The 23671-nt window shown below is 37.2% G+C and overlaps 2 protein-coding genes across 3 annotated transcripts in view; one reads left to right on the forward strand and one right to left on the reverse strand.

Moving 5' to 3' along the window:
* SUDS3 (SDS3 homolog, SIN3A corepressor complex component) overlaps positions 1–3398 on the reverse strand; it is a 109934-nt gene extending 106536 nt beyond the window's left edge. For both annotated transcript variants that reach the window (XM_053701677.1, XM_053701676.1), the window contains exon 1: positions 3078–3398. In XM_053701677.1, coding sequence (XP_053557652.1) covers positions 3078–3198 — 121 coding nt within the window. In that variant the 5' untranslated portion in view covers positions 3199–3398. The remainder of the gene's footprint in view (positions 1–3077) is intronic.
* A 3772-nt stretch (positions 3399–7170) lies between these two features.
* Positions 7171–23671, forward strand: part of TAOK3 (TAO kinase 3) — a gene marked incomplete in the record, with an annotated part of 945289 nt that continues 928788 nt past the window's right edge. The window contains 1 exon segment of the mRNA XM_053701678.1: positions 7171–7781.

Below are 23671 nucleotides of genomic sequence, written 5' to 3' on the forward strand. Positions count from 1 at the left end.
ACACATGGGGGCACACCTTAGAACGCACCCAAAAGGCCATACATTGCATAACCTTATTTGAGACGTATTATAAACTGTTGGCTCATTGGTATTGCGTCCCCACCAGATTAGCTAAAATATTCCCTAGCACATCTCCTTACTGTTGGAGCGGTTGTGGCCAGAGGGGTGATTCCCTACATATTTGGTGGGAATGCCCCAAAATCCGCTCCCTATGGAGCAGATGCTTTAAGGTTCTCCCCAAATTGGGAATATCTCTACGTAGCTCGCCGACAGTTGCCCTACTTCATATAGGTGTTCATGCTATTCCTAAGCATCACGCATACATAAGCATTTACCTTTTTATGTCCATAAAACATTTGATAGCATGTGACTGGAAGAAAGAGTCCCCACCTAGCTGGGCTAGGGTTTGTTCTTATATGGCCTCTCTCTATACCATGGAAAAATATATTTTCTATAAATTGGGTAACTCCGACATCTTTGAACTAACTTGGGCTGACTGGAAAGACTCATATGACACAACCTGGAAACTTAATGTCCTGTCCTCCAATTAGTTAGGCACATGTGAATGGTGGATAAGAACTAGGTCTAGTACACATGATATCTGTCCGCTTTTGCGTCTCTCCCCCTTATGACAATTTCTGTTCCTCCCTTCCCCTTTTTCCCATCCCTTTATCTTCTTTCTGGACTCTTTTTTTTTTTTTTTTTTTTTTTTTAAAGAGACCCTAGAGTCTCTTCCACGTAAGATGAATGGTATCATAATTGTCATGTTGTTGTGTGAGTCCTTGGTACCGATGTTTACAGCGCTCTATACCCTTCCACTGTACAGGTTTATGATGTAAGGGGGGCAGATTGTGCCCCTCTGCTGTTAATTTATTTATATGTTTTGGTGATAACTTAAATAAAGCTCTTTTGAAGAAGAAAAAAAAAACGCATGTGATAAGAGGCTGTCTGTAGTGGCTTAGAAACAGGCAGAAATCTAGAGATTTAAATGTTATAAAGTATATTAATATAAAAATGACGGTTGTGCAAAGCTGGGAAATGGGCGAGTTCAATGTGTTCCAGCAACAAGGTAACCCCTAATACCAGGGTTGCAAGTTTGAAGGTGTGCAGGCTATTTGAGACCGGCACTACGGTCTGAGATACAAAATATTTAAAAAAAAATGGTATAGCAGCACCACCAATTCAGTATTAAAAGTTCATTATTTATTTAAGCCAACATAAAAATAGACAATGTTTCGGATTTACATCTTTAGTCATGTCAGACATGACTAATGATGTAAATCCGAAACGTTGTCTATTTTTATGTTGGCTTAAATAATTAACTTTTAATACTTAATTGGTGGTGCTGCTATACCATTTTTTGAAATACAAAGCTGGGAAATGGGTAGTAAAGGTTTTATCTATATTTTTAAACAATAACAATTTTGGTGTAGACTGTCCCTTTAAAGGGAAATTAAACCCAAAAAAATCTTTCATTATTCAGAAAGAGAATACAATTTTTTAAAAGTTTCCATTTTACTTCTATTATCAAATTTGCTATGTTCTCATGTTATTCTTTGTTGAAGGGATACCTATGTAGGTAGAGTGCACATGCCTGAAGCACAGTGCTCCTGCTAACGTATAACATTGTTGCAAAACTTCTGCCATATAGAGCTGCACACATGCACACTCATAAGCTTACTTTATTGCTTTTCAACAAAGGATAACAAGAAAACTAAGAAAATTTGATAGAAGAAGTAAATTGGAAAGTTGTTTCAAATTATATCTTCTATCTGAATAATGAAAGAAAGAAAAAATGGGTTTTATGTCCCTTTAAGGAAAAGGGATTTTTTTCCAATGTGTCAGGCTCCTTTTCTAGGTGCAACTGAAAACTATGTTTATTTCTATACAACATACCAAAGTAGTTTTCCTACACTGGATAACCTAAAAGCAGCATGCCACGTTCAAGTTATTCACTATGAGCAACAAGCACTTCTACAGCGGTACTTTCAATAGGCACGATATGGCCATCTGCATGCATCTATCAGACATCAGTATGGAAAGTGAAATAATATAGAAATTAAACAGAAGGTGAAATGGTAGTATTGGACACACAACAACCGAACAATTTCCCTGTCAGATTTACCAAAGTTCAGCCTGCATTCAAGAAACTGTTCAAGACCTGGCTCTTTGACAAGACACCTTTCTAAAGGAACCACCGTAGTCACTTACTTTGCCTTCCTCAGGTTATTTACCTTGTATTTAGCGTTTTATTCACAACCCCTTGCCCCAAAGAGCTGGAGACCCTGAGTACCTTACTTTTGTGTGCTAGAGCCTATGCTAAAACGTTATGTCTCAAAATGTTGGTTTACAGATATAGACAAACTCATTTACATGAGGTATCCAATGGACCACAGCAAGAGAAAAAAAAAGGCTTTTAAAAAGATAGATGGTTGGACTCTTGTCAATTTAGCTGACAAAATTATTTTCAGATTGTTCAGGGGATTTGTCTCTAACCAGAGGACACAAAATATAGCTTTCATTGGAATGTAGTAAAAAAACACTGTGGCAGTAAAATCATAACTGTAAACAAATGTTTTACAAGACAGTATAGCGACCCACTGTTGTAGTAATATCACACACAAACAGTGATTTGCAGTAGTGTTTGATAACATAAGCTATGACTATAATAGTTGTATGGCTCATGTCATGCTGACCCTGAAACATCTGTCATGTAAATGTGCAGGCAGTCCAGCAGAGTGTGTAACCTAAAGCTCATGTCAATCCTAACTATAAATATTACATGAAACAAGCTATTCTTAGAACTTTATACTGATACACCTGTAAGTCACAGAGATGCATATGCATCGTAAAACCTTTGTTGTTTTATGTACATGTGACGCCCGTACTACTTGAGGTATCTATCTGAATTACTAGAGCAGGAAATATGGATATTCTATCAGTGGTAGGAGAACAGTAAACTGAAAGCTGCTGTCAAATGCTACCAATCAGCTCCATTATTGTTGATCTCGGCTATACATACTTCATGCCCATACAACCCTCGTAAGCATTACACCATCTAGCACAGCAAGTCTCACCCTCATCAGACTCCCGACCCCTGAAGCTTCGGTCATCCTCTTCCTCAGCGCTCTCCAGTTCATCCTCTTCGTAGTAATCGGTGGCCGCAGCGGCCGGCGACAACACACCGACCGAGGTCATGATGGTGACAGATGAGGAGTAGCACGCTGCTTGGCCTCTCTATACAGCCTAAGAAGTAAAGCTAATCAACATAGTATACCTCGTAAACACTCAATGAAATCGCAAACAAAACACTGAGAACGGCTAGAAAGTCTACGCGCGAGAACCTTCGGCTAAGATGCAACAATCGCAGCACAGCAACGGGGTCCTCGCGTAGCCTGACTTCCCGTACTACGGCGGATAGTAGACCTAAGTAATGCCTGTGAGGATTTCAAACCCACATAGCGAGGTTACAGTGTACTTAGTCTTGATAACATATACGTTGAAAAGTGAGTAACGAATACCAATACTATAGTAATCAGTTGTGTAAAGTTACTGTTTAACTGATAACACGTGAACTTTTTAATACAGGCACATTTAGTACCACCTACTTTGAAATAATCAATTGGAGGCGATACACGAGTGCTTGTTTGCGGAGGTTGTATTATTTGTAGTAGAGTCCCAGGTTTCCTGTCAGCTATGCTACGTCCTTTTTCTAAAGCAGTGATTTTTAACCTTTTTTTTTGCCGTGGCACACTTTTTTACATTAAAAAATCCTGTGGCACACCACCATCCCAAAATTTAAAAAAAAATCACACATTGTAGCCTTAGCCTAATATATATATATATATATATATATATATATATATTACATTACACACATACTGTATGTATTGTGCTGTTATGCCATGCCTCCTATAAACTACCCCTGCACTGGGAGTAAAAAACAAGCAAAGTTTAAAATATGTCACACTGTTGTCAGTCTGCCGCGGCACACCTGAGGATCTCTCACTGCACACTAGTGTGCCACGGCACACTGGTTGAAAAACACTGTTCTAAAGTATAAGACTGCAGCCGACATGGTGTTACACGCTACAGTTGTTTTAATACAAATAGTGCGTTTTCAAGTGATCACAATTCCAAAATGCTGTTTAATATCCTTGAATTTCGAAATTGGTACCTTCTGAAATAAACAACTTAAATTCACTATCGTTAATTTCGTAATATAAAATGCACACACATATCGACGAAATGGTGACTTGTTTATGATTTAGCGGTTATATTACACCTGATCCCTTTTTAACATGTAGTGATACTAATAGGTGATTTGTGCAATTAACCTTTTGTGCTCCACAACCACAGACGTTGGTATAACGTTTATATTATCGGTATAAAGGTTGCTTTTTGTTATTAGAGTAAAAGTGATGAATATTTGTTTAACTGATTGATTGACCAGGAAGCATTTGTATCTAGTGACATTGCTTCCAATATGGTGGTGGGTAATTGCATTATGTTTTGCTAATGCTCAATAAGTGCTGTCCATAGTTTAGCTGTTCAATTTGATAAGTGAATAATGGCCCTGTAAATATATCATTAAGTACAGTATTGATAATTTAAGATCAAATAAACAGGACTGTCATATGGAAAGGGTGTTGCTAAACAGTGAAAATAGCTGGTTGTGATTGCATATTGAAAATCACCTATCAGCAGCTGTTAAAATGCAGATAATTATCAAACAAGATTGTAATTAACACTATAAACCCCATGGTATGTGTCAAAAACAATACTTATTTTGTAAATCTTGAAAGACAATATGAAATGTTATATCAAAATTGTTTGAGCTTGACCAATTGACAAAAATAATGCACTACATGTGCATGTACAGAACTACATTTAGGGCAGTAAAACATAGTATTACTCCATTTAAAAAAATAAATCACAGGCACTACATTATTTTACTATAAAAATTGTATACATCATCATTCGTGTCTTACCTGTGTGGATTTATATATGTAAATTATTGTTGCATGTAGTTTGCTATATAATTATATGGAGTTTTTTAGATATGAAAAATATATTTTGTTCAAATAATATTGTGATCATCTTTACCGTTGTTTAAAACAAAAACAACAAAAAAACACGTTATAGGGCTCTATTTATCATTCTAATTCTCCTATATTTTCTCCTAAAAGTTCTCATGAGAAATAATTCTCCTATTTATCATTCAAAAATACTCCTAAAATTGGGCAAGTGCGACTGTAAAATTCTCCTACTCTGTTCTAACTCTCCTTGGAGAATATGTTCTCCAAAAAAAGGGTTAAATTAGATCTTTTTAGTCGTATTTCATATAGTTCTCCTCATAATTCTCCTAGTTACAAATTTACCATTTATATTCTCCTGTGGAGGACTGAAAGTTCTTCTGCAAGTTCCTACCTTAAAGTTCTCCATAGCTACAGTGGAGAACAGCGTTAGAAATCTATTCTCTACCAGTTGTAGAAGCAGTTACACAAAAAAGGGCTCTACAAGGTGCAAAAATGATCTAAAACAAAGCACAATAATAATGGTTATTGGAGCGCAATAATAATTTATGATAGAGTAAAAAAATATATATAATGGAGCACCAAAATAATATATAACAGAGCACAAAAATGATATCTATTGGGGCATAAAAATAAGATATAAAAAAGCGCTAAAATTAAAGCACAAAAAACAATGAAAATGTAGATCTATATTCTTATATGAAAGTTTTCTGAAGAGGGGAGTTAACAAAGCTACTAGGAAGGCTGTATAAATATTTCTATTGGTTTATATATGATTGACATGGAGAATAGTTGCTTATTTTTAGTGATAAATAAGGAGAAGATACTAATCCAACTGGAGAAATTTATCATTATTTCTCCTCAGCTCTCCCATGGAGAAAAAACAACTGTTTTATGATAAATATGGGCGCACATGTGCTCCTCTCCTAAGGAGAGCTGTTTAGAACTGATAGGAGAACAGAAAGGAGAATTCCCCAAATGATTGATAAATGGAGCCCTTAATGTATCTCGTCTGGTGTCTTTATGTGTAGTGATTCAACTGATACCCATTCAACGTGCTTTGTCTTTATTAAGTTATGAAAATGTGTCAATACACATTTCAACATTAATATTAAAGTCAAAATTATTAATCATTTACTTATGTTACAAAATGTACTTATTTCTCTTTATTTGCGCGTGTCTTGGGTTCTATGTGGCAGTAATGTATTACATTGTTCCAAACACAGCTGTCAATAACATTAATTACATTAATATTGCATATCTGAATCGTGAAATTTTAATGTTGTCCCTGGATAGTGCTGAAGAAATGTATCAAAGCAATGCCAACATGGTTAGGGGGATATCAAGCGTTCCATTTCCTTTGCTATCCTGTATGAATAAACTTCTGACAGCAGGGGGCAGTGAAGTAAAAAAATGTATTAGTGGAAGACATCAGAAAGAGCAAAGAATCAGGACAATTCCTTTTATTGCGTGACCCACTTTCTCGTGTTACGCCCCCATGCCTCCTACATTGTTAATTTTACAGTATTAAAAGTCATTTTCTTCAGTATAACATACTCTAATGATTCATATTATTGGGAATGTATTTATGCAGTTGAACGTTTTAGAAAACGTGTGTGAAAAGGCAAAACTCGTTTTCTTAAAGTATGATTGATGTCAAACTCATAAACCAAGGGAATCAGATTAACGGATTATTACGATTTATTATTACATGTGCGTATATATAAATATCCTGTTATACGTTTTTGGAAAAAACATGGATGCAGTATGTATTGGTCCCTGGCAACCAGTTATCAAGATGCCAAATCAGTGTTATTTTATATGCTGCACTGCAATTCTGTTGTTTTCATATTTTGCACAGTTCCCTATTATTATCTGTGGGGAAGAAAAACTGATATACCAATTTATATGAAATGAACCCTTATTATACAAAGTATATATACTTCAAATTGCGGGTAAAGGTTGGCATGCATCATGACTTCTGAGCTGTCTTTGATTGGGTTAACAAGTAACCCAATGGGCTAAAAATAGCCTTAGTCGTTAACTCAGACTCCAGAATGTCACTGAACAGGGAGGTGCCTGCAGCCTCACGTGGTATCCAAAAATGTAATAACACAAAGATACACGCACTTCCCCATTCCAGGGACGTGAACAATCGTATATGAATTCGTTGATTGCAAGAGGCTTTGTGTATAGACTTTTGACTCGGCGCTCGACCACTCCTGTCTAGACAAGCAAGCTCTTCTGGCGTAGACGGGTCCATTTTTCCCTTGTTTCTCAGTAAACTCTATTCGAGGGAGGGATGGGGTCCGAGAAGGGTCAAAAAGGTTTAGTAAAGTCCAGCGCGGAGTACTGACAGGCGAAACAAACAAACTGGTACATCAAAGCCGCTTTCCTTCCTCTCTGACTGCTGACAGGAGCTTCATGTTGATCTCGGGTCCGCCCACTCTACTCACACTTTACACTGACAGGAATGGGACACTCCTCCTCATCCCCCCACACTGATCCAGGACCCTCCTCCCTTACCACAAACTGACAGTAGCCGGGACTCTTCGAACACGTTGTTTTAGTTCTCCTCTAGTTCCCGGGACTCCTCTAACACTGCTGGAACCTGAACTAACAAGAGTCAGACGAGTCACTTCCCGGATCAGCCCGCAGATAACAGCTGTCCTGTACTACGCACCGTGCGGTGCTCCCACTCTTCATACAGTGCCGTGTTGCTGCAAACTACAGTCCACCGCTTTGGTAAGCGCTGTCACGCAGTGTTTCTATGTTATATAACATTAGAGCCAAAGACCCACTACTTCTATGTGCCTCTTAACCCCTTCGCTGTCAGAGACGTCATGCGTTACAGTCAGAGGGGTTAGCATTGATGCGCTGCAGCCCTTTCTGTCAGATATGGGGTTAACAATTGCTGACTGCGACACAGTGTGTCAGTATTTAGCATTATTACACTGTATTGCTCACAGTCATGGGGTAAGGCAGTGAGTAAATCACCAATTATAGATTGAATGACTCACCAAGGTGCTATCCATAATAATGTGATAACGCAATATTTATTAATGAGGAGCTGATAACTTTAGCGAACATTTCATCAAACACAGGAGCCAAGCAGATCATTGATTAGCTAGGAAAGTTTTTGTGTTTTATTTGTCTTTATTATTTTAAACAGTTAACCTTAAACACCATTTTTTATTTACACCCAATGGTGACCTCTACTGTTCGTATTATATCAAAATGAGTCATTCTACTGATGTTAGTATTCGCCAACACTTTTAGCGTTAATACATTTAAAGGGAACGAAACACTTTGTAATGATAACATTTTGGCGTAGCATTGCAATAATGTAACATGCCAGTAATGTATTTAACTTTCTGAATGCATTAACACATTGTTTATGGCAATTCTTTATCAATGGTCAACTCCCCTCACCACAACATCTTATCTTCCCATTACCACTGAGGCCAGTTAGGGACAGATATACAATTATTTTGGAATTGGGTCACAGGAATAGGTAGCACTAGCAAAACAAGTAGATTAATATCAGCAAATTATTAGATTCTTTTAGTTTTGACACTGCCTGTTTATTGAGTGTCATCTTTAGCCCTTATTACTGTGACACACTAGTTTGTCCAGGCATTCTGTTTGGGAAAAGGGTAGCTGTGAAGCACACAGTGTACAGATTTCCATAATGTTAGGAGACATAGCTATAGATTTAGGCGTCACAGCAGACTCGCAAGTATTACTTTTGTGTGCCCCATGCTTTTTTACTCTTTATATTTAAAGTAAAGATAATTGTGTGATAAATATATCTATGTAAGTTTTATATGGTAGGATCATTAAATACAGTAGAACTGCATAATCAACAAGTGTATAATAAAAAGACAGTACTATTTTTAAATGAGCTGTAGATCTTTCTGACAAATTTCAATATGCATTTCAATTTGTTGCTCCTCCCCCCCATCATATTACAACCATCAGCCAATCACAGGCTTTTTATACACTGTGAACTCTTGCACATGCTCAGTAGTAGCTGTGGGCTCAGAAAGTGTGCTTTTAAAGAAGACTGCACAGTTTGATAATGGTAGTAAATTGTAAAGTTGCTTAAAACTGCATGTTTTATCTGAATTATGAAAGTTTAATTTTGACTTTGGTTTCTCTTTAAACTTCAGGGGATGCTTATCCTTTATCTTTTTACTTTATTTAAAAATCAGTATTTGTCTTGCGTGGTATTATAACTTTCTACTGACAACTCACATAATTTTTTTTACAAAGTTTTGTAGTAGTTTATTAGATATGTGTACTGCTTTTTTTTTTTGTTTTATTTTTTTTTCTTCCAGCCATTGTAATGTAGACATTTTTAGCACAGAAAAAGACACATTTTGGATATGTTCTTAATGTGAGCTGGAACTATGTTTGGTACCTGTGTGTCCCAAAGTGTTTAATACAACAGTGTGTCTGTTAGAAATTCAATAGGAAACCTTGCTATATACAGTCTACTTGTATGCAGTAATTTCCTCTGGAGGAGATAATGGCTTATACTGCCTAATGATCTATATCAATTGCGTTTGAACCAGTAACAGGAAAACTACCCATGGTGTTTTGAGAATTAGCATTTAAATTTTTATGGAGTAAGTGCACATTCTATAGAAACAGCATTTTATAAATCTTAAAGGGGCAGTAAACATCTTAATTACAAGATATTTCTATTGTCTTGCTATAAAACAAAATATTTGCCAAGTCTAAACATTTTTAAAAACAAATTGACATCTTGTTTGCTGTATTTACTTTTCAATAGCCAAACTCCACCCATCACTTGTGTTATGGAGGGGTCAATCTGGGATTGAGTCTCCAGACAACAAGGCTAGCCAAAGTGCATTGTTTTATATTTGTCAGCGAAAGCCAATTAGGGAAATATATATATGTAACGTGGTTAGCATTGAGGCTTCTGCAGGGTTTATTGTTGTTGTTGTTTGATAATAAGCCACAATTTTCACAGCCAAATTACAAAAAAGGGGCAAAAAAATAAGGAAATCATGTTACAAAACCGTTTTACAATGCATAACTACACACTTTATATTGAAATCTCAAGGTGTTTAAGGCCCCTTTAATTAAAATGTTCTAAATATACTAGTTATGGTTTATGTAAAAAAAATAAGATGACTTCATACCATGCACATGCTGAATAAAAGTGTCCCACACTTCATTTAAAATATTGTTCAGTGATCATTTTCTAGTATCTTAAAGTGAATGTAAATTTTGATTCTAAAGTGCCCGGTTTTTAAAAATTCGATTAAAATCAGGGGCACTTTAATTCATCAAAATTTACATTTCACTTGTGAAGAAATAACTTTTAAACTTGACTGCCGCTCCAGCTTCCTCCGGTCGTCGCAAAGCCATTTCTGACGTCAGAAATGATGGATAGGTCATCCTCCAATCACGGCTTCCCCCCCAGGGGAATCAGCGTCTGATTCAACGCTGTGATTGGAGGAAGCCGGATTCCTCATTTTAGACCCAGGAAGAGGCTTTGCGACGGGTGGAGGAAGCTGGAGCGACTGTCAAGATTAAAAGGTAAGTATTTTTTCACAGCACGAGTGAAATGTAAATTTTGATGACTTAAAGTGCCCCTGTATTTAATCGAATTTTTAAAAACCTGGCACTTAAGCATCAAAATTTACATTCACTTTAAATGGACAGTTCACTGTAAAATTGTTTTTTTCCTGAATGTGTTCCCCATGACTTCTTATACTAGCTGTAGCATATAACATGTATGAGAAGTTGGTTATTTATGCTTCATTTTTGCAAACGAAATAGCTGGATTTGCTCTTTGAAACCACAGCCCATCAAAATAGGCTAAGCTTGCAGACAGACCAGATCTTGTTATCTTATCACTCAAATGCTTCCCTTTTGTCTATGTACATTACTTAGAACAATTGAAAATGAACATTTTAGAGCTGTATCTCGTCCACCTCCCACTGTGAGTGTCATTTATTCTGCTTGCTGTGTTGACATAGTTACTCAATAATCTATACCTATGTATAAAAACTTTCAGCATAGGAAGGGATACCACAGGCTAAATTAGCTATTTGTAAACAACTTCAGCAGGTAAAATGGATCATTGGGAACAAATTAAAGGACAGAGAGTTTTTGGGTAAACTGTCCCTTTAAAATAAAATTATACTGCATTCAATGACTTGATATACCTGATGTGATCAACTTTGACAACTTGTTATTTATGTTATACTGGTTAATTGTACGCTGATATTTGATGTATTGGAAAACTTTAATAAAATAATTTCAAAATAAAATAGAATTATAGTGCTTGCTGAGACTTTTCTGTATTGGAAATAGCATTAAAGGGACATTGTACACTAGATTTTTCTTTGTATAAATATTTTGTAGATAATCCATTTTATATAGCCCATCTGGTAGTGTTTTTGTAACAATGTATAGTTTTGCTTTTTTTTTTTTTTTTTTTAAGATAACATTATGCAGATTTTCAGATCCCTAGCCAAACCCGACCGTGTCAGATGTATACACGTGTTTTCTGGTTCCTGTTTGTTATGTCTTTTCATATGCAGGGGAGGGGGGGTGTCTGCTCTTCCTGCTTTCCCAGCCTCTTTCACTGGGTGTCCCAGCCAAACCTCATCAACAGTGCTAAACTTGGAGCTTCTAAGTAAGTTTTTAAAAGGGTTTTATACTGGATTTTTAGATCAGCATCTGTGCATATTCTTCTTTATAGTATATACTATGCAGTTATATGAAAATTGGCATATGCTGTCCCTTTTAAATCAGGGATATACTGATCACTGACTATTAATGACATGTCCAACAGCTGTATTGGTAGACTGGGGCAATGCCAACTAAAAGTATTTATTTATGTAAAGGGATATTCTAATGATTTGTAATATGTCTTTTTTTTTCCATTAGTTTCCCTTTCTAACTATGTGTTTAACACCCATAAAAGACACAGCTGATGATTGGCTACTTGTATATGATGCTCCTATTCGATTATTGGGCCTGTCCTGCTCAGTTGTTGAAATGAGGGCTTAAACACACAGGGGGTTGATCACAATCCTGTAGAAAACTTTATCAAAGTTATAAAGGGATACTAATAGGATGATTACATGCTTTAAAGGGGCATTAAACACTTTGAGATGGTAATATAAAATGATAAATTGTATATAATAAAAAACTCTGCAATATACTTTCATTATTTATTTTGTCCTCTTTGCCTGTAATTCCATTCTGAAATTGTGAGCTTTTCAGTTCCTGTTAGAAATGGAAGTGCAGAACACTGTTAAATCCAGCACAACCATTGGCTGCACACTCTAGTGACCTATTTATTACTGACCCTAATTGGCCACAGCAGAGAAGGTTTTATAGACGCTAAAACTTTACACTTATTTTGTCGCTTTTTAAACAACTAATGACACTTTAAAAAATACATCTACATGTTAGTCATGGACTAATCTTTTCTTTGAATGCATCATTCTATCTAGCATGTATTTAGTGTTTAATGTCCCTTTAATGAGTTAGAGCTATTTTTTTTTTTGGCAGCAGTGTCCCATTAAAGGGATGTTGTACTGCTATAGTAGCTGCAGATATATATATATATATATATATATATATATATATATATATATATTATATATATATCATATTGGAAATTGCTCATTTAGATTTATTTGCTTATATAAAATAGCTGGTTTTGCTGATGAATTCCTCAATCCGTTATTCTCAAGAATAGCAGACCCCCTAATCTTATCTATCTCTCATAAAAGGGACATGAAACCCCAATTTGTTTCTTTGACGGTTCAGATAGTGCATTTTAAACAACTCTTCAATTCATGTCTATTATCACATTTGCATGGTATCCTTTTGTTGAAGGAGATGTGTTTAGCAAACGCCCAGCATTGCATTGCATTGCACCGGGTAATCCAATGACAAGAGGCATAAATATAGGGAAAGTCTCCCTAAGGGTGATAGTGGAAACCAGACGTGGACTCTTTGCCCAATGTGCTTAGAGGGATATGGCTGCACCTAACTGACAAGGCCCATAGAAGGCCGAAACGATCATCTGGGGTTGCAGTTACCCTTGTTCAGAGTAGAATTGCCTTGTATTTAGGGGCGGGATCAGACTGATATACTTCAGGAAAGTTTTCCTCTGTGAAAAGTATAATTGGGCAAAAAGAAGCTACTCCCAGGTGGTAACTGGGCCATAGACTGGCAGACTGCTTCTCTTTCTGTATAAATATGCAGCCATCAATAAGCTGCTACTCCCAGAAGTGCATTGCTGCTCCTGAGACTTCCTATGTATGCTCTTCAACAAAAGATACCAAGAGAACAAAACACATTTGATAATAGAAGTAAATTGGAAAGTTGTTTAAAATAGTATGTTCTATCTGAAACGTTAAATACATTTTTTTTGCGTTTCATGTTAAAGGACCATTAAACTTGACATTCAACAACACATAACATGTTTCATTATTGCAAGTGAAACATTATTGCATTATACATTCATTATTTATTTATTTTGCAGCCTTTTGTTGTAAAATACATCTAAAAATATGTTTATCTCACTTCCTCCCAGGGGAGGCTTGGGTTAATACTTTAAAGCAATTTATGAGAACTTTTATTAACTTTTCCCTCCCTCCCTAAGCTTCTATTGGGGGTCACATGCTTTTAAAAGGTAGTTTATTAGTTTTGCATCAACAATCTTGATAGGCAAATCTTTCTTTGTAGTAGTAATTAAGTTGAATCAGTGCTAAACCACATGTTCAAAGAGAGTTTGTGCTATATCTTAATATTAGTTTGTGATTGGTTAGCATGGGTTCTTTTGTTTTGGGGGACAGGGAAATCGGTGAAATAAATAAACATAAAACAATATACTCATTTGACAAAACAAAGCTGCTGCCTTCATTGCAAAATTATTCTTATCTTCAAAGGTTTATAATCATGTGTTTTACTATTTGTTTTGTGTCACTGTCAAAGGGACATGCAACCTAATTTTTTTTTTCATTCATAATTCATAGAGCATGCAATTTTAATTACTTTCTAATTTACTTCTATTATCTAATTTGCTTAATTCTCTTGATATTCTTTGTTGAAAAGGCATAGTTGAATAGGCTCAGTGGCTGCATATAGATGACTTGGGTAAATGGCTCACTCTTGTGCATTGGTATTTCAACAAATGATACATAAAGAATGAAGCAAATTATATAATAGAAGTACATTTGAATGTTGTTTAAAATTGAATTCTCTTTTCTGAATCATGACTGCTTTTTTGTTTTTTTTTTGTTTTATGTCCTTTTAAAGGGACAGTCAAGTATAAATTAAACTTTCATTATTCAGATAGGACTTTTAATTTTAATTGACTTTCCAATTTACTTTTATCATCAAATTTGCTTTTTTTTCTCTTGGTATTCTTAGTTTAAACTAAACATAGGTAGGCTCATATGCTAATTTCTAAGCCTTTGAGGGCTGCCTCTTATCACATGCTTTTTAAATCTCTTTTCAACAGAAAGTACACATGGGCCATATAGATAACACTGTGTTCAGGCACAGAAAGTTATTTAAGATCTAGCACAAAACAATGCTAAATTTAAGACAATAGATAATAAACAGTCACAGTCATGTGATCAGGGGGCTGGAAGAAGGTTCCTAGATACAAGGTAATCACAGAGGTAAAAAGTACGTTAATATAACTGTGTTGGTTATGCAAAACTGGGGAATGGGTAATAAAGGGATTATCTATCTTTTAAAACAATAACAATTCTATGGTTGACTGTCCCTTTAAGGCCTCCTTATCTTATCTCTTCACCCTCCTGGGAACTTGATTGTTACTTGCTTTCTCTTGTTTGCGCTATTTTAAATGACAAAATAATACATTCCAGTTTGTAAAACAGATGATTGGAAGGAAAAAAAAGTACAAGAACCTATTATTATTATTTTTGTTTTTTAATATATTTTTTTTAAACAAGCTTTATTAAATATGTAATCAAAGTGACAAACAATCTATACTATAATTGTGTTTGAAATGTCGGTCGGCAGTTGCGCACGCATCCTCAAAGTAATGTTGGATGCGCACGCAGCCACCTGAGTGAGAGACAGCTCCAGGAGCTCCAACTCTCAGCTGTAACGTAACAGCTGAGAGCTGGAGCTCCTGAAGCTTAAAGGGACAGTACACCTTAAAAAGAATGTTATATAATTCTGCACATAGTGCAGAATTATATAACATTATTTAGGTGCTATAGCCATAAAAGCATTTTTTACCGTTTTAATTTGCTAAAATACGGCGCTTTTACAGACCTGCTCTCTGCTGAGCGGGTCTGTTATTTTTAGTCAGCGCATCGGGCCAGCTGTATAGTCACAGCCCGGCCCGACCGCGCCATAAGACTAAGTGCAGCTCGCTCCTGTCACAGGAGCGAGCTGCACTTAGTCTTATGGCGCGGTCGGGCCGGGCTGTGACTATACAGCTGGCCCGATGCGCTGACTAAAAATAATAGACCAGCTCAGCAGAGAGCGGGTCTGTAAAAGCGCCGTATATTAGCAAATTAAAACGGTAAAAAATGCTTTTATGGCTATAGCACCTAAATAATGTTATATAATTCTGCACTATGTGCAGAATTATATAACATTATTTTTAAGGTTTACTGTCCCTTTAAGGCATCTGCCGCATATGGAGCCGGAGCGTGATCGTGCTCCGCCTCAATATGAGGCCAGATGCCTGATCGTTACAGACGGTGTGTGTCACCGTCTGTAACAATCTTTTGCTAGTGGAGGTGTGGGCAAACTGACCTGGCACCTGATCCATTAAGGGGGCGTGGATGACGGGGTGTGACGGAGGAGGAGCCAGGGCGTGACGGGGGCAGAGCCGTGAGCGCACAAGAGGGGTGAGAGAGAGAGAGAGCAAAAAAAGAGGGGTGAGAGCAAAAAAAAAAAAGAGGGGTGAGAGCAAAAAAAAAAAAGAGGGGTGAGAGCAAAAAAAAAAAGAGGGGAGAGAGCAAAAAAAAAAAAGGGGAGAGAGCAAAAAAAAAAAGAGGGGAGAGAGCAAAAAAAAAAAAGAGGGGTGAGAGCAAAAAAAAAAAAGAGGGGTGAGAGCAAAAAAAAAAAAGAGGGGTGAGAGCAAAAAAAAAAAAAGAGGGGTGAGAGCAAAAAAAAAAAAGAGGGGTGAGAGCAAAAAAAAAAAAGAGGGGTGAGAGCAAAAAAAAAAAAGAGGGGTGAGAGCAAAAAAAAAAAGAGGGGTGAGAGCAAAAAAAAAAAAGAGGGGTGAGAGCAAAAAAAAAAAAAGAGGGGTGAGAGCAAAAAAAAAAAAGAGGGGTGAGAGCAAAAAAAAAAAAGAGGGGGGGAGAGCAACAAGAAAAGAGGGGGGGAGAGCAACAAGAAAAGAGGGGGGGAGAGCAACAAGAAAAGAGGGGGGGAGAGCAACAAGAAAAGAGGGGGGGAGAGCAACAAGAAAAGAGGGGGGGGGGAGAGCAACAAGAAAAGAGGGGGGGAGAGCAACAAGAAAAGAGGGGGGGGAGAGCAACAAGAAAAGAGGGGGGGGGAGAGCAACAAGAAAAGAGGGGGGGGAGAGCAAAAAGAAAAGAGGGGGGGGAGAGCAAAAAGAAAAGAGGGGGGGGGAGCAAAAAGAAAAGAGGGGGGAGAGCAAAAGAGAGGGGGAGAGAGAGAGCAAAATAGAGAGGGGGAGGGAGGGAGAGCAAAAGAGAGAGGGGGAGGGAGGGAGAGCAAAAGAGAGAGGGGGGGGAGGGAGAGCAAAAGAGAGAGGGGGGGGAGAGAGAGCAAAAGAGAGAGGGGGGGGGAGAGAGAGCAAAAGAGAGGGGGGGGGAGAGAGTGCAAAAGAGAGGGGGGGGGAGAGAGTGCAAAAGAGAGGGGGGGAAGAGGGCAAAAGAGAGGGGGGGGAGAGAGAGCAAAAGAGAGAGGGGGAGAGAGAGCAAAAGAGAGAGGGGGGAAAAAGAGAGGGGGGAGAGAGCGAGCCAAAGAGAGAGGGGGGGAGAGAGCGAGCCAAAGAGAGAGGGGGGAGAGAGCGAGCCAAAGAGAGAGGGGGGAGAGAGAGGGGGGGGGGGAGTGAGAGAGAGAGCCAAAGAGAAGAGGGGGGGAGAGAGCGCGTAAAAGTGGGGAGGGGGGAGAGATGGATGGATTCTTTCACCACCCTGCCTTTTTCGGAATCTACCTGAATGCAGCGTAAGCTGCATACAGGTGGATTACAAAAATGGCAGGGTGGTGAAAGAATCCACCTGGATGCAGCGTAAGCTGCATCCAGGTGGATTCTTTTTCTGTCACCACAATAGACTGCCCTTCCGAAAATTGCAGGGTGGTTCCGTCACCACAATAGACTGCCCTCTGGGCAGGCTTTCCCACTAGTGATTAAATAAAACATTTTACAAAACGTAGTTGTCAATTCTTTTACATTAATTATTATGCAGGAGATTACTGTGTTGTCCATTTAAGATATGTTCGTGCTCAGTCCAACTTCGTTAGAAAGGGGGAAGGTAGTATAACAGCAGGATATATAGTCCAAGGTCTTTGTTGTTTTAGATTCTATGTTCCTGTTTCTGAGCTTGCATTTTTTTTTAAAAATTCTTTAAGTTCTTAACAAAAATATTATTACAGTTCTTCAGAGGTAAACAATCCTCTGTATAGTAAAGTTTGTTAGTAATATAGCTATTTAATATGTAAAGTTATTATTTAGCAAAGGAGAAGTAAGAGTTCAGAAGGCAGGAAGAGAGAGGGAAAAAAAGTGGGGGGAGGGGAAAGCTAGGAATCGCATTGCGTGGGTCTACCCAGAAAGTTGTGGGACGTTTTAGATTTACTAGATTACAGTGTATTATTCCATAAAGCCGGCATTACTTCATGTTTCTCAAGTTTTTGTGTTTTTAAGTAGTGGTATCTCTATAAGATGAGTAACTCATTGACTTGTGCGTGCCATTCAGATATCGTAGGAGTGAAGAATTCATTTTTTAGCCCCATTGAGCATAACCAATAAAAGTGCGAGTTTTGACTTATCTTTTATCTTGGGCAGGGAATGGAACAAAACAGTTTTAGGTGTATTCGATATTACGACATCTAAAATCTGAGACATCGTCTCTAGTACTAAATATGCCACCAAATATGAAGCAGAGTTCCCTCTTTTCCACATCCTCTCCAACACGTAAAGTTAGCCAAGGGGTGTTTTTTATGGAGTCTGACCGGGCTCAGATACCATCGGCAAAGCAGTTTAAATTGTGTTTCCTGAGTACTAGCTGAGACTGAAGATTTTTTTTTTGTCAAGGCAAATGCTTTAAGCCATTTAGTTAGATTGTTGTCTATATCCAATTCACTGCTTCAAGCGATTGTGTAGGAGGGTAGCGTTTTAGTGTCAGATATCCGTATTATATTATAAATTGTGGATATTAAATATTGTGGGAGTGTATTCATAAGGCATACTTTCTCAAAAGGTGTTGGGGTTCTGTTCAGTTCTGTTTTATTCTTGTGGTGAGTAATAAAGTGCTTGAGCTGATTATAGCGAAGCCAGGAATAGAATATCTCGGTGTGGCGGTCCTGTAATTGGGCTTGTGGTTTTATGTTACAGTTTTCAATAATGCCTATTAGCGAACCTTCTTTGAGGGACTGTTTTTTTTTTTTTTTTTTTTTTTTAAGCGAATGCCTAATTGATGGTAAGGTAGGTTAATATTTTCATATAACTGACGTGTGATCGGACCAAGTTATTGATCCTATATCGCAATTATTTGTAATTGTTAGTCCAGAAGAGTCAGTAAATATGTAGTCGATTTTTAGAATAACTGTTATGTGGGGTGGAGTAAAAAGTATAATCTTTGTCTAATGGGAGTGTGATTCTCCAGATGTCATGAAGTGCTAATTTAGAGTGGATTTGGCTGATTTCAAGGTAGATGAAGGGGTGTTTGCTGTTACTCTGGAAGAATCCAGGGAGGGGTCTAAGGAGAGGTTGAAATCCCCTGCTAGGTAAACAATTCCTTTGGCATGATCCAGGAGTTGATTAGATATTTTTTTAAGAAAAGTATGTTGAGCTTTATTGGGTGCATAAATCGTCATCAAAGTGACCATAAAGCAATCCTACTAAAAGCGGGTTTCTACCTTCTGGGTGGCTTTGAATGCAAGTCTTTTGGAATGGAATATATTTGTGTAACAAGATACCCACGCCACAGATAACTTTTAATATCTAACGTTTTTAGTATTCAAGACATTTAGGTCAAGAGTGCAAAAATGAAAGTATAGTTAACTAATACAGCTCTTATTACATCAACATAGCTTACATTTTGCGCTCCTATTATATGTCAGAGGATAATATATGGTGTGAGCAATTGTATAATTACACCATTTGTGTCAGTGCAATTAATTTCTGCAAGATCAGAGATTTGTTAGGCCCTGCACTAAACTTTATTTATATATATTCTGCAATATACTTATTCATTTTGTCCCCTTTTCCTGGAATTCCATTCTGAAATTGTTTTCTTTTCAGTTCCTGTTTGAAAAGGAAGTGCAGAACACTGTTATATTCCACATAGCCATTGGCTGCACACTCTAGTGACCTTTTTATAACCGTACTTAATTGGCCACAGCAGAGAAGGTAATCTAATTTACAACATGGCAGCTCCCATTATTTTATAGACGCTAAAAACCTTAAAAAATACATCTACATGTTATTCTCAGACTAATCCTTTTTTCTTTGAATGCTTTATTCTATCTAGCATTTTGTTAGTGTTTAATGTCCCTTTAATGCAGGGGTCTCAAACTCAAATTACCTTGGGGCCACTGGCAACGTTTTCTTCTCCCATGGGGGCCGCTTCCAAAACGTTGAACAAAATGTATATCTATATACATATACTCTGTTAAACAGATACTATCAGTAATGGCTTTGTGTCATATGTGTAATCATTGCACACAGACCCACACAGACCCCCCCCCCCCCACACACACACACACAGACCCACACAGACCCCCCCTCACACACACAAACCCCCCCTCACACACACAAACCCCCCCTCACATACACACAGACCGACACGCGCGCACACACACAGACCCAAACTGTTGACTTATGTCTTATGTCTATATTCAAGACACACTTCTCTTTGTACTCCTCACTTGGTTGCTGCCACACATGCTTTACACCATCTGAGCCAAATAAGTTTATCTTGGTCTCATCGGACCACAGGACATGGTTCCAGTAATCCATGTCCATAGTCTGCATGTCTTCAGCAAACTGTTTGCGGGCTTTCTTGTGCACAATCTTTAGAAGAGGCTTCCTTCTGGGACGACAGCCATGCAGACCAATTTGATGCAGTGTGCGGCGTATGGTCTGAGCACTGACAAGCTGACCCCCCACCCCTTCAACCTCTGCAGCAATGCTGGCAGCACTCATAGGTCTATTTCCCAAACACAACCTCTGGATATGACACTAAGCATGTGCACTCAACTTCTTTGGTCGACTATGGCGAGGCCTGTTCTGAGTGGAATTTGTCCTGTGAAACTGCTGTATGGTCTTGCCCACCATGCTGCAGCTCAGTGTCAGGGTCTTGGCGATCTTCTTATAGCCTAGGCCATCTTTATGTAGTGTGAAAAAGGGTGAGAGCGATAACATCAAATTTAACACACCTCCCCATTCACACCTGAAAACCTTGTAACACTAACAAGTCACATGACACCGGGGAGGGAAAATGGCTAATTGGACATTTCCACTTACGGGTGTACTCACTTTTGTTGCCAATGGTTTAGACATTAACAGCTGTGTGTTGAGTTATTTTGAGGGGACAGCAAATTTACACTGTTATACAGGCTGTACACTCACTACTTTTACTTTGTAGCAAAGTGTCATTTCTTCAGTGTTGTCACATGAAAAGATATAATAAAATATTTACAAAAATGTGATACTGTATGCGTGTGTTTTTTTTTATCCTCCTATTCCCTGTTTATACACTTGGTTTATAGTGAGACATACATATATATTTCCTATACCCTAATACAAATTTCTTTAGACCCTAATAGTTTGTGCTATGCGAATAGTACTCCGCATTTGCAAATATCCTGATCTTATACATGAGACATGTTTATTCCTATTTAGGACTGATACATATGTTGCAATAAAATGTGTGTGTATATATATATATATATATATATATATATATATATATATATATATATATATATATATATATACTCACCCTAAATATCATTTGATTTTATCTCTATTTTTATTCTTTTTCATTCAGTCTATTATTGCATATGTGTTTATACTCGGACCATATACACTTTAGGCCTAAAATAGATGCTATCACTAAATAGCGATGAATGTTGCTGTCATCAAGAAGCAATTGAAGCATCAGGTGTGACCACTCCCACAAAGATACAATTGATCTATAAAATACAGCCTTATTCAATACAGGTCAACTTGATAAAGGCCTTCTAAGAGGCTGAAACGCGTAGACGTGATCTGTTTGATCCACCAACACCTAGTCCCCTAATACAGAGCGCTCTGTGAGGAAGAAGGGATAATACCGAACATCACAGATTACCGTAGGACGATTACGGCTGAAGAAACTCCCCGATTTGACTCATCTTACCCATGTGACACCCGAACCCGGAAGTGTGAGAAACAAAGGAGAGAATGCTACACACGATGCGGACACCGCCACAGCGGTTCTTAGAAGTCACTTGGAGGTAGAAGGCAGCCGAAGGGAGTACTACGCTGTGTGGTAAGATTACCTTTAGCCCCTAAAGGCCTTCATTAAAGGAGGTGACAGGCAAGTACTATATACCTATACTTTGACGAAACCAGGGGTCTTACCTAAATATTGAATACTTTAACAAGTGGCACACTTAGACTTTCATCGTCAAGGATCATTTATATTTCTTTCTATATGAACATATCACACTTGCATTTTTCTGAATTTATTGGGACGATTCATATAAGTAATTACTCTGTTTGCCTATCAAGAATTTCAGCTTTCGTGGACTTTTAAGAGATTTTGTGTACTTATCAGGCATTTTATTTTAAACCACCGGTGGTTATGAATATATTGTACTGAATATAATTGTTTGTTTTTATTAAATTTTGAAATTGTTCCTTACTAGTTGATGTGTTGCTGCCCCAAAGCACATCTTTTTTTGTTTTTACTAGACTTGTTTCTGGGAAGGCTGTAGAGACCTTTCCTTTTAAAGCTGCTTGACACATCTGTGAGTGGTTAAGTTTTTAAAACAATTTTATTGCCTTGTTTAATACATATGTTAAAAGAATACAGTAAATATTGCTGCCGTTTTTTAATTTTTTATATTCTTCTTCTGCTGGATCATCGTAAATTGAGCTATCCTTTATTACTGTAGTAGATTATCACATAAAAGTATAGTTTTTGGTCCCTTGAGTTAATTTTACTAAAAAAACAATTTGAAAACACGTGCATTGCTGTCATCACAAATCAAGCTGTTTCTTTTTGGCATGCACCTAAACTGGTTCGATTGCTCAATGGAGTCTAATGAACATTGCTTTGTTTCCCATAAGAAATTGGCACAGGAACAAATGTAATGTATGACTGGTATGTGTTAGTGCCTGAATGCGTCCCAAGTATAAGTATTTTCTTTTTGTGCTCCCTCATGGATTTTATAAAGCTTGGTTATCTAAACAATTTCAGCATGCATCCACACTAGAATACTTTAAAGGGATAGAAAGGTCAAAAATTAAATGTGCATGGGTGGATTTTAATTTGACAAACATTTTTGGCTATATACTTCTTTGCAAAAATGCATCTAATAAGTTATTGTTTTTCTGCGGCATACGCACATATCAGGTGAGTACCCATGCACTAGTATTCAAACCCCACACCTTAGTAAAGAGTCAGCAGTAATTTGTATGACACAAATTACATCTTCAAAAGCAAAACACATCACAGCCACCTCTCTGAGCAAGCATAGTGTTTTGAATATTGGCGCACGGGCCCTCATCGGTTATGTACATATGCTAGAATAACTTTTACGAGAAGCATTTTTGCTGATGAAGTATATGGCAGAAATGCTTCTATTTCATATTGAAATACACTTATTCACGTTTGACCTTTCTATCCCTTTAATATCTGTTGATGAAAAGAATTGTTTTTTTTTATTTGTTTTTTTTTATTATGGCAATATTAAATGTTTTATTAATCTTAAAGGGATAGGAAATTCAAAATTAAACTTGCATGATTCAGATAGAGCATGTCATTTTAAGACACTTTTACATTCACTTCTATTTTCAAATATTCTCTTAGTATCCCTTGTTAAAAAATAAATATGCACATATCATACACTAGTGGGAGCTGCTGCTAATTGTTGCCTGCACACATTTGTCTCTTAGGATTGGCTAAATAGATATTTTCAGCTTCCTGTCAGTAGTTCAATGCTGTCCCTTCAGCAATGGATAAAAAGAGAATAAAGAAAATTTGATAATAGAATTAAATTGGAAAGTTGTTTAAAATTGTATGTTCTATCTGAACCATAAAATAAAATTTTGGGGTTAACTATCCCTTTAATGTTTGGAGTTATTTTTTTTTTTTTTTAATGCTTTGGCCATATTTACCATATTGGAACTCATTTTGAACATTGTCAAGTTTTTTTTTTAAATTAAAATGATCAACTAACATCCT

This window comes from Bombina bombina, chromosome 2, assembly GCF_027579735.1.
Source record: "Bombina bombina isolate aBomBom1 chromosome 2, aBomBom1.pri, whole genome shotgun sequence".
In the NCBI taxonomy this organism is placed as follows: domain Eukaryota; kingdom Metazoa; phylum Chordata; class Amphibia; order Anura; family Bombinatoridae; genus Bombina; species Bombina bombina.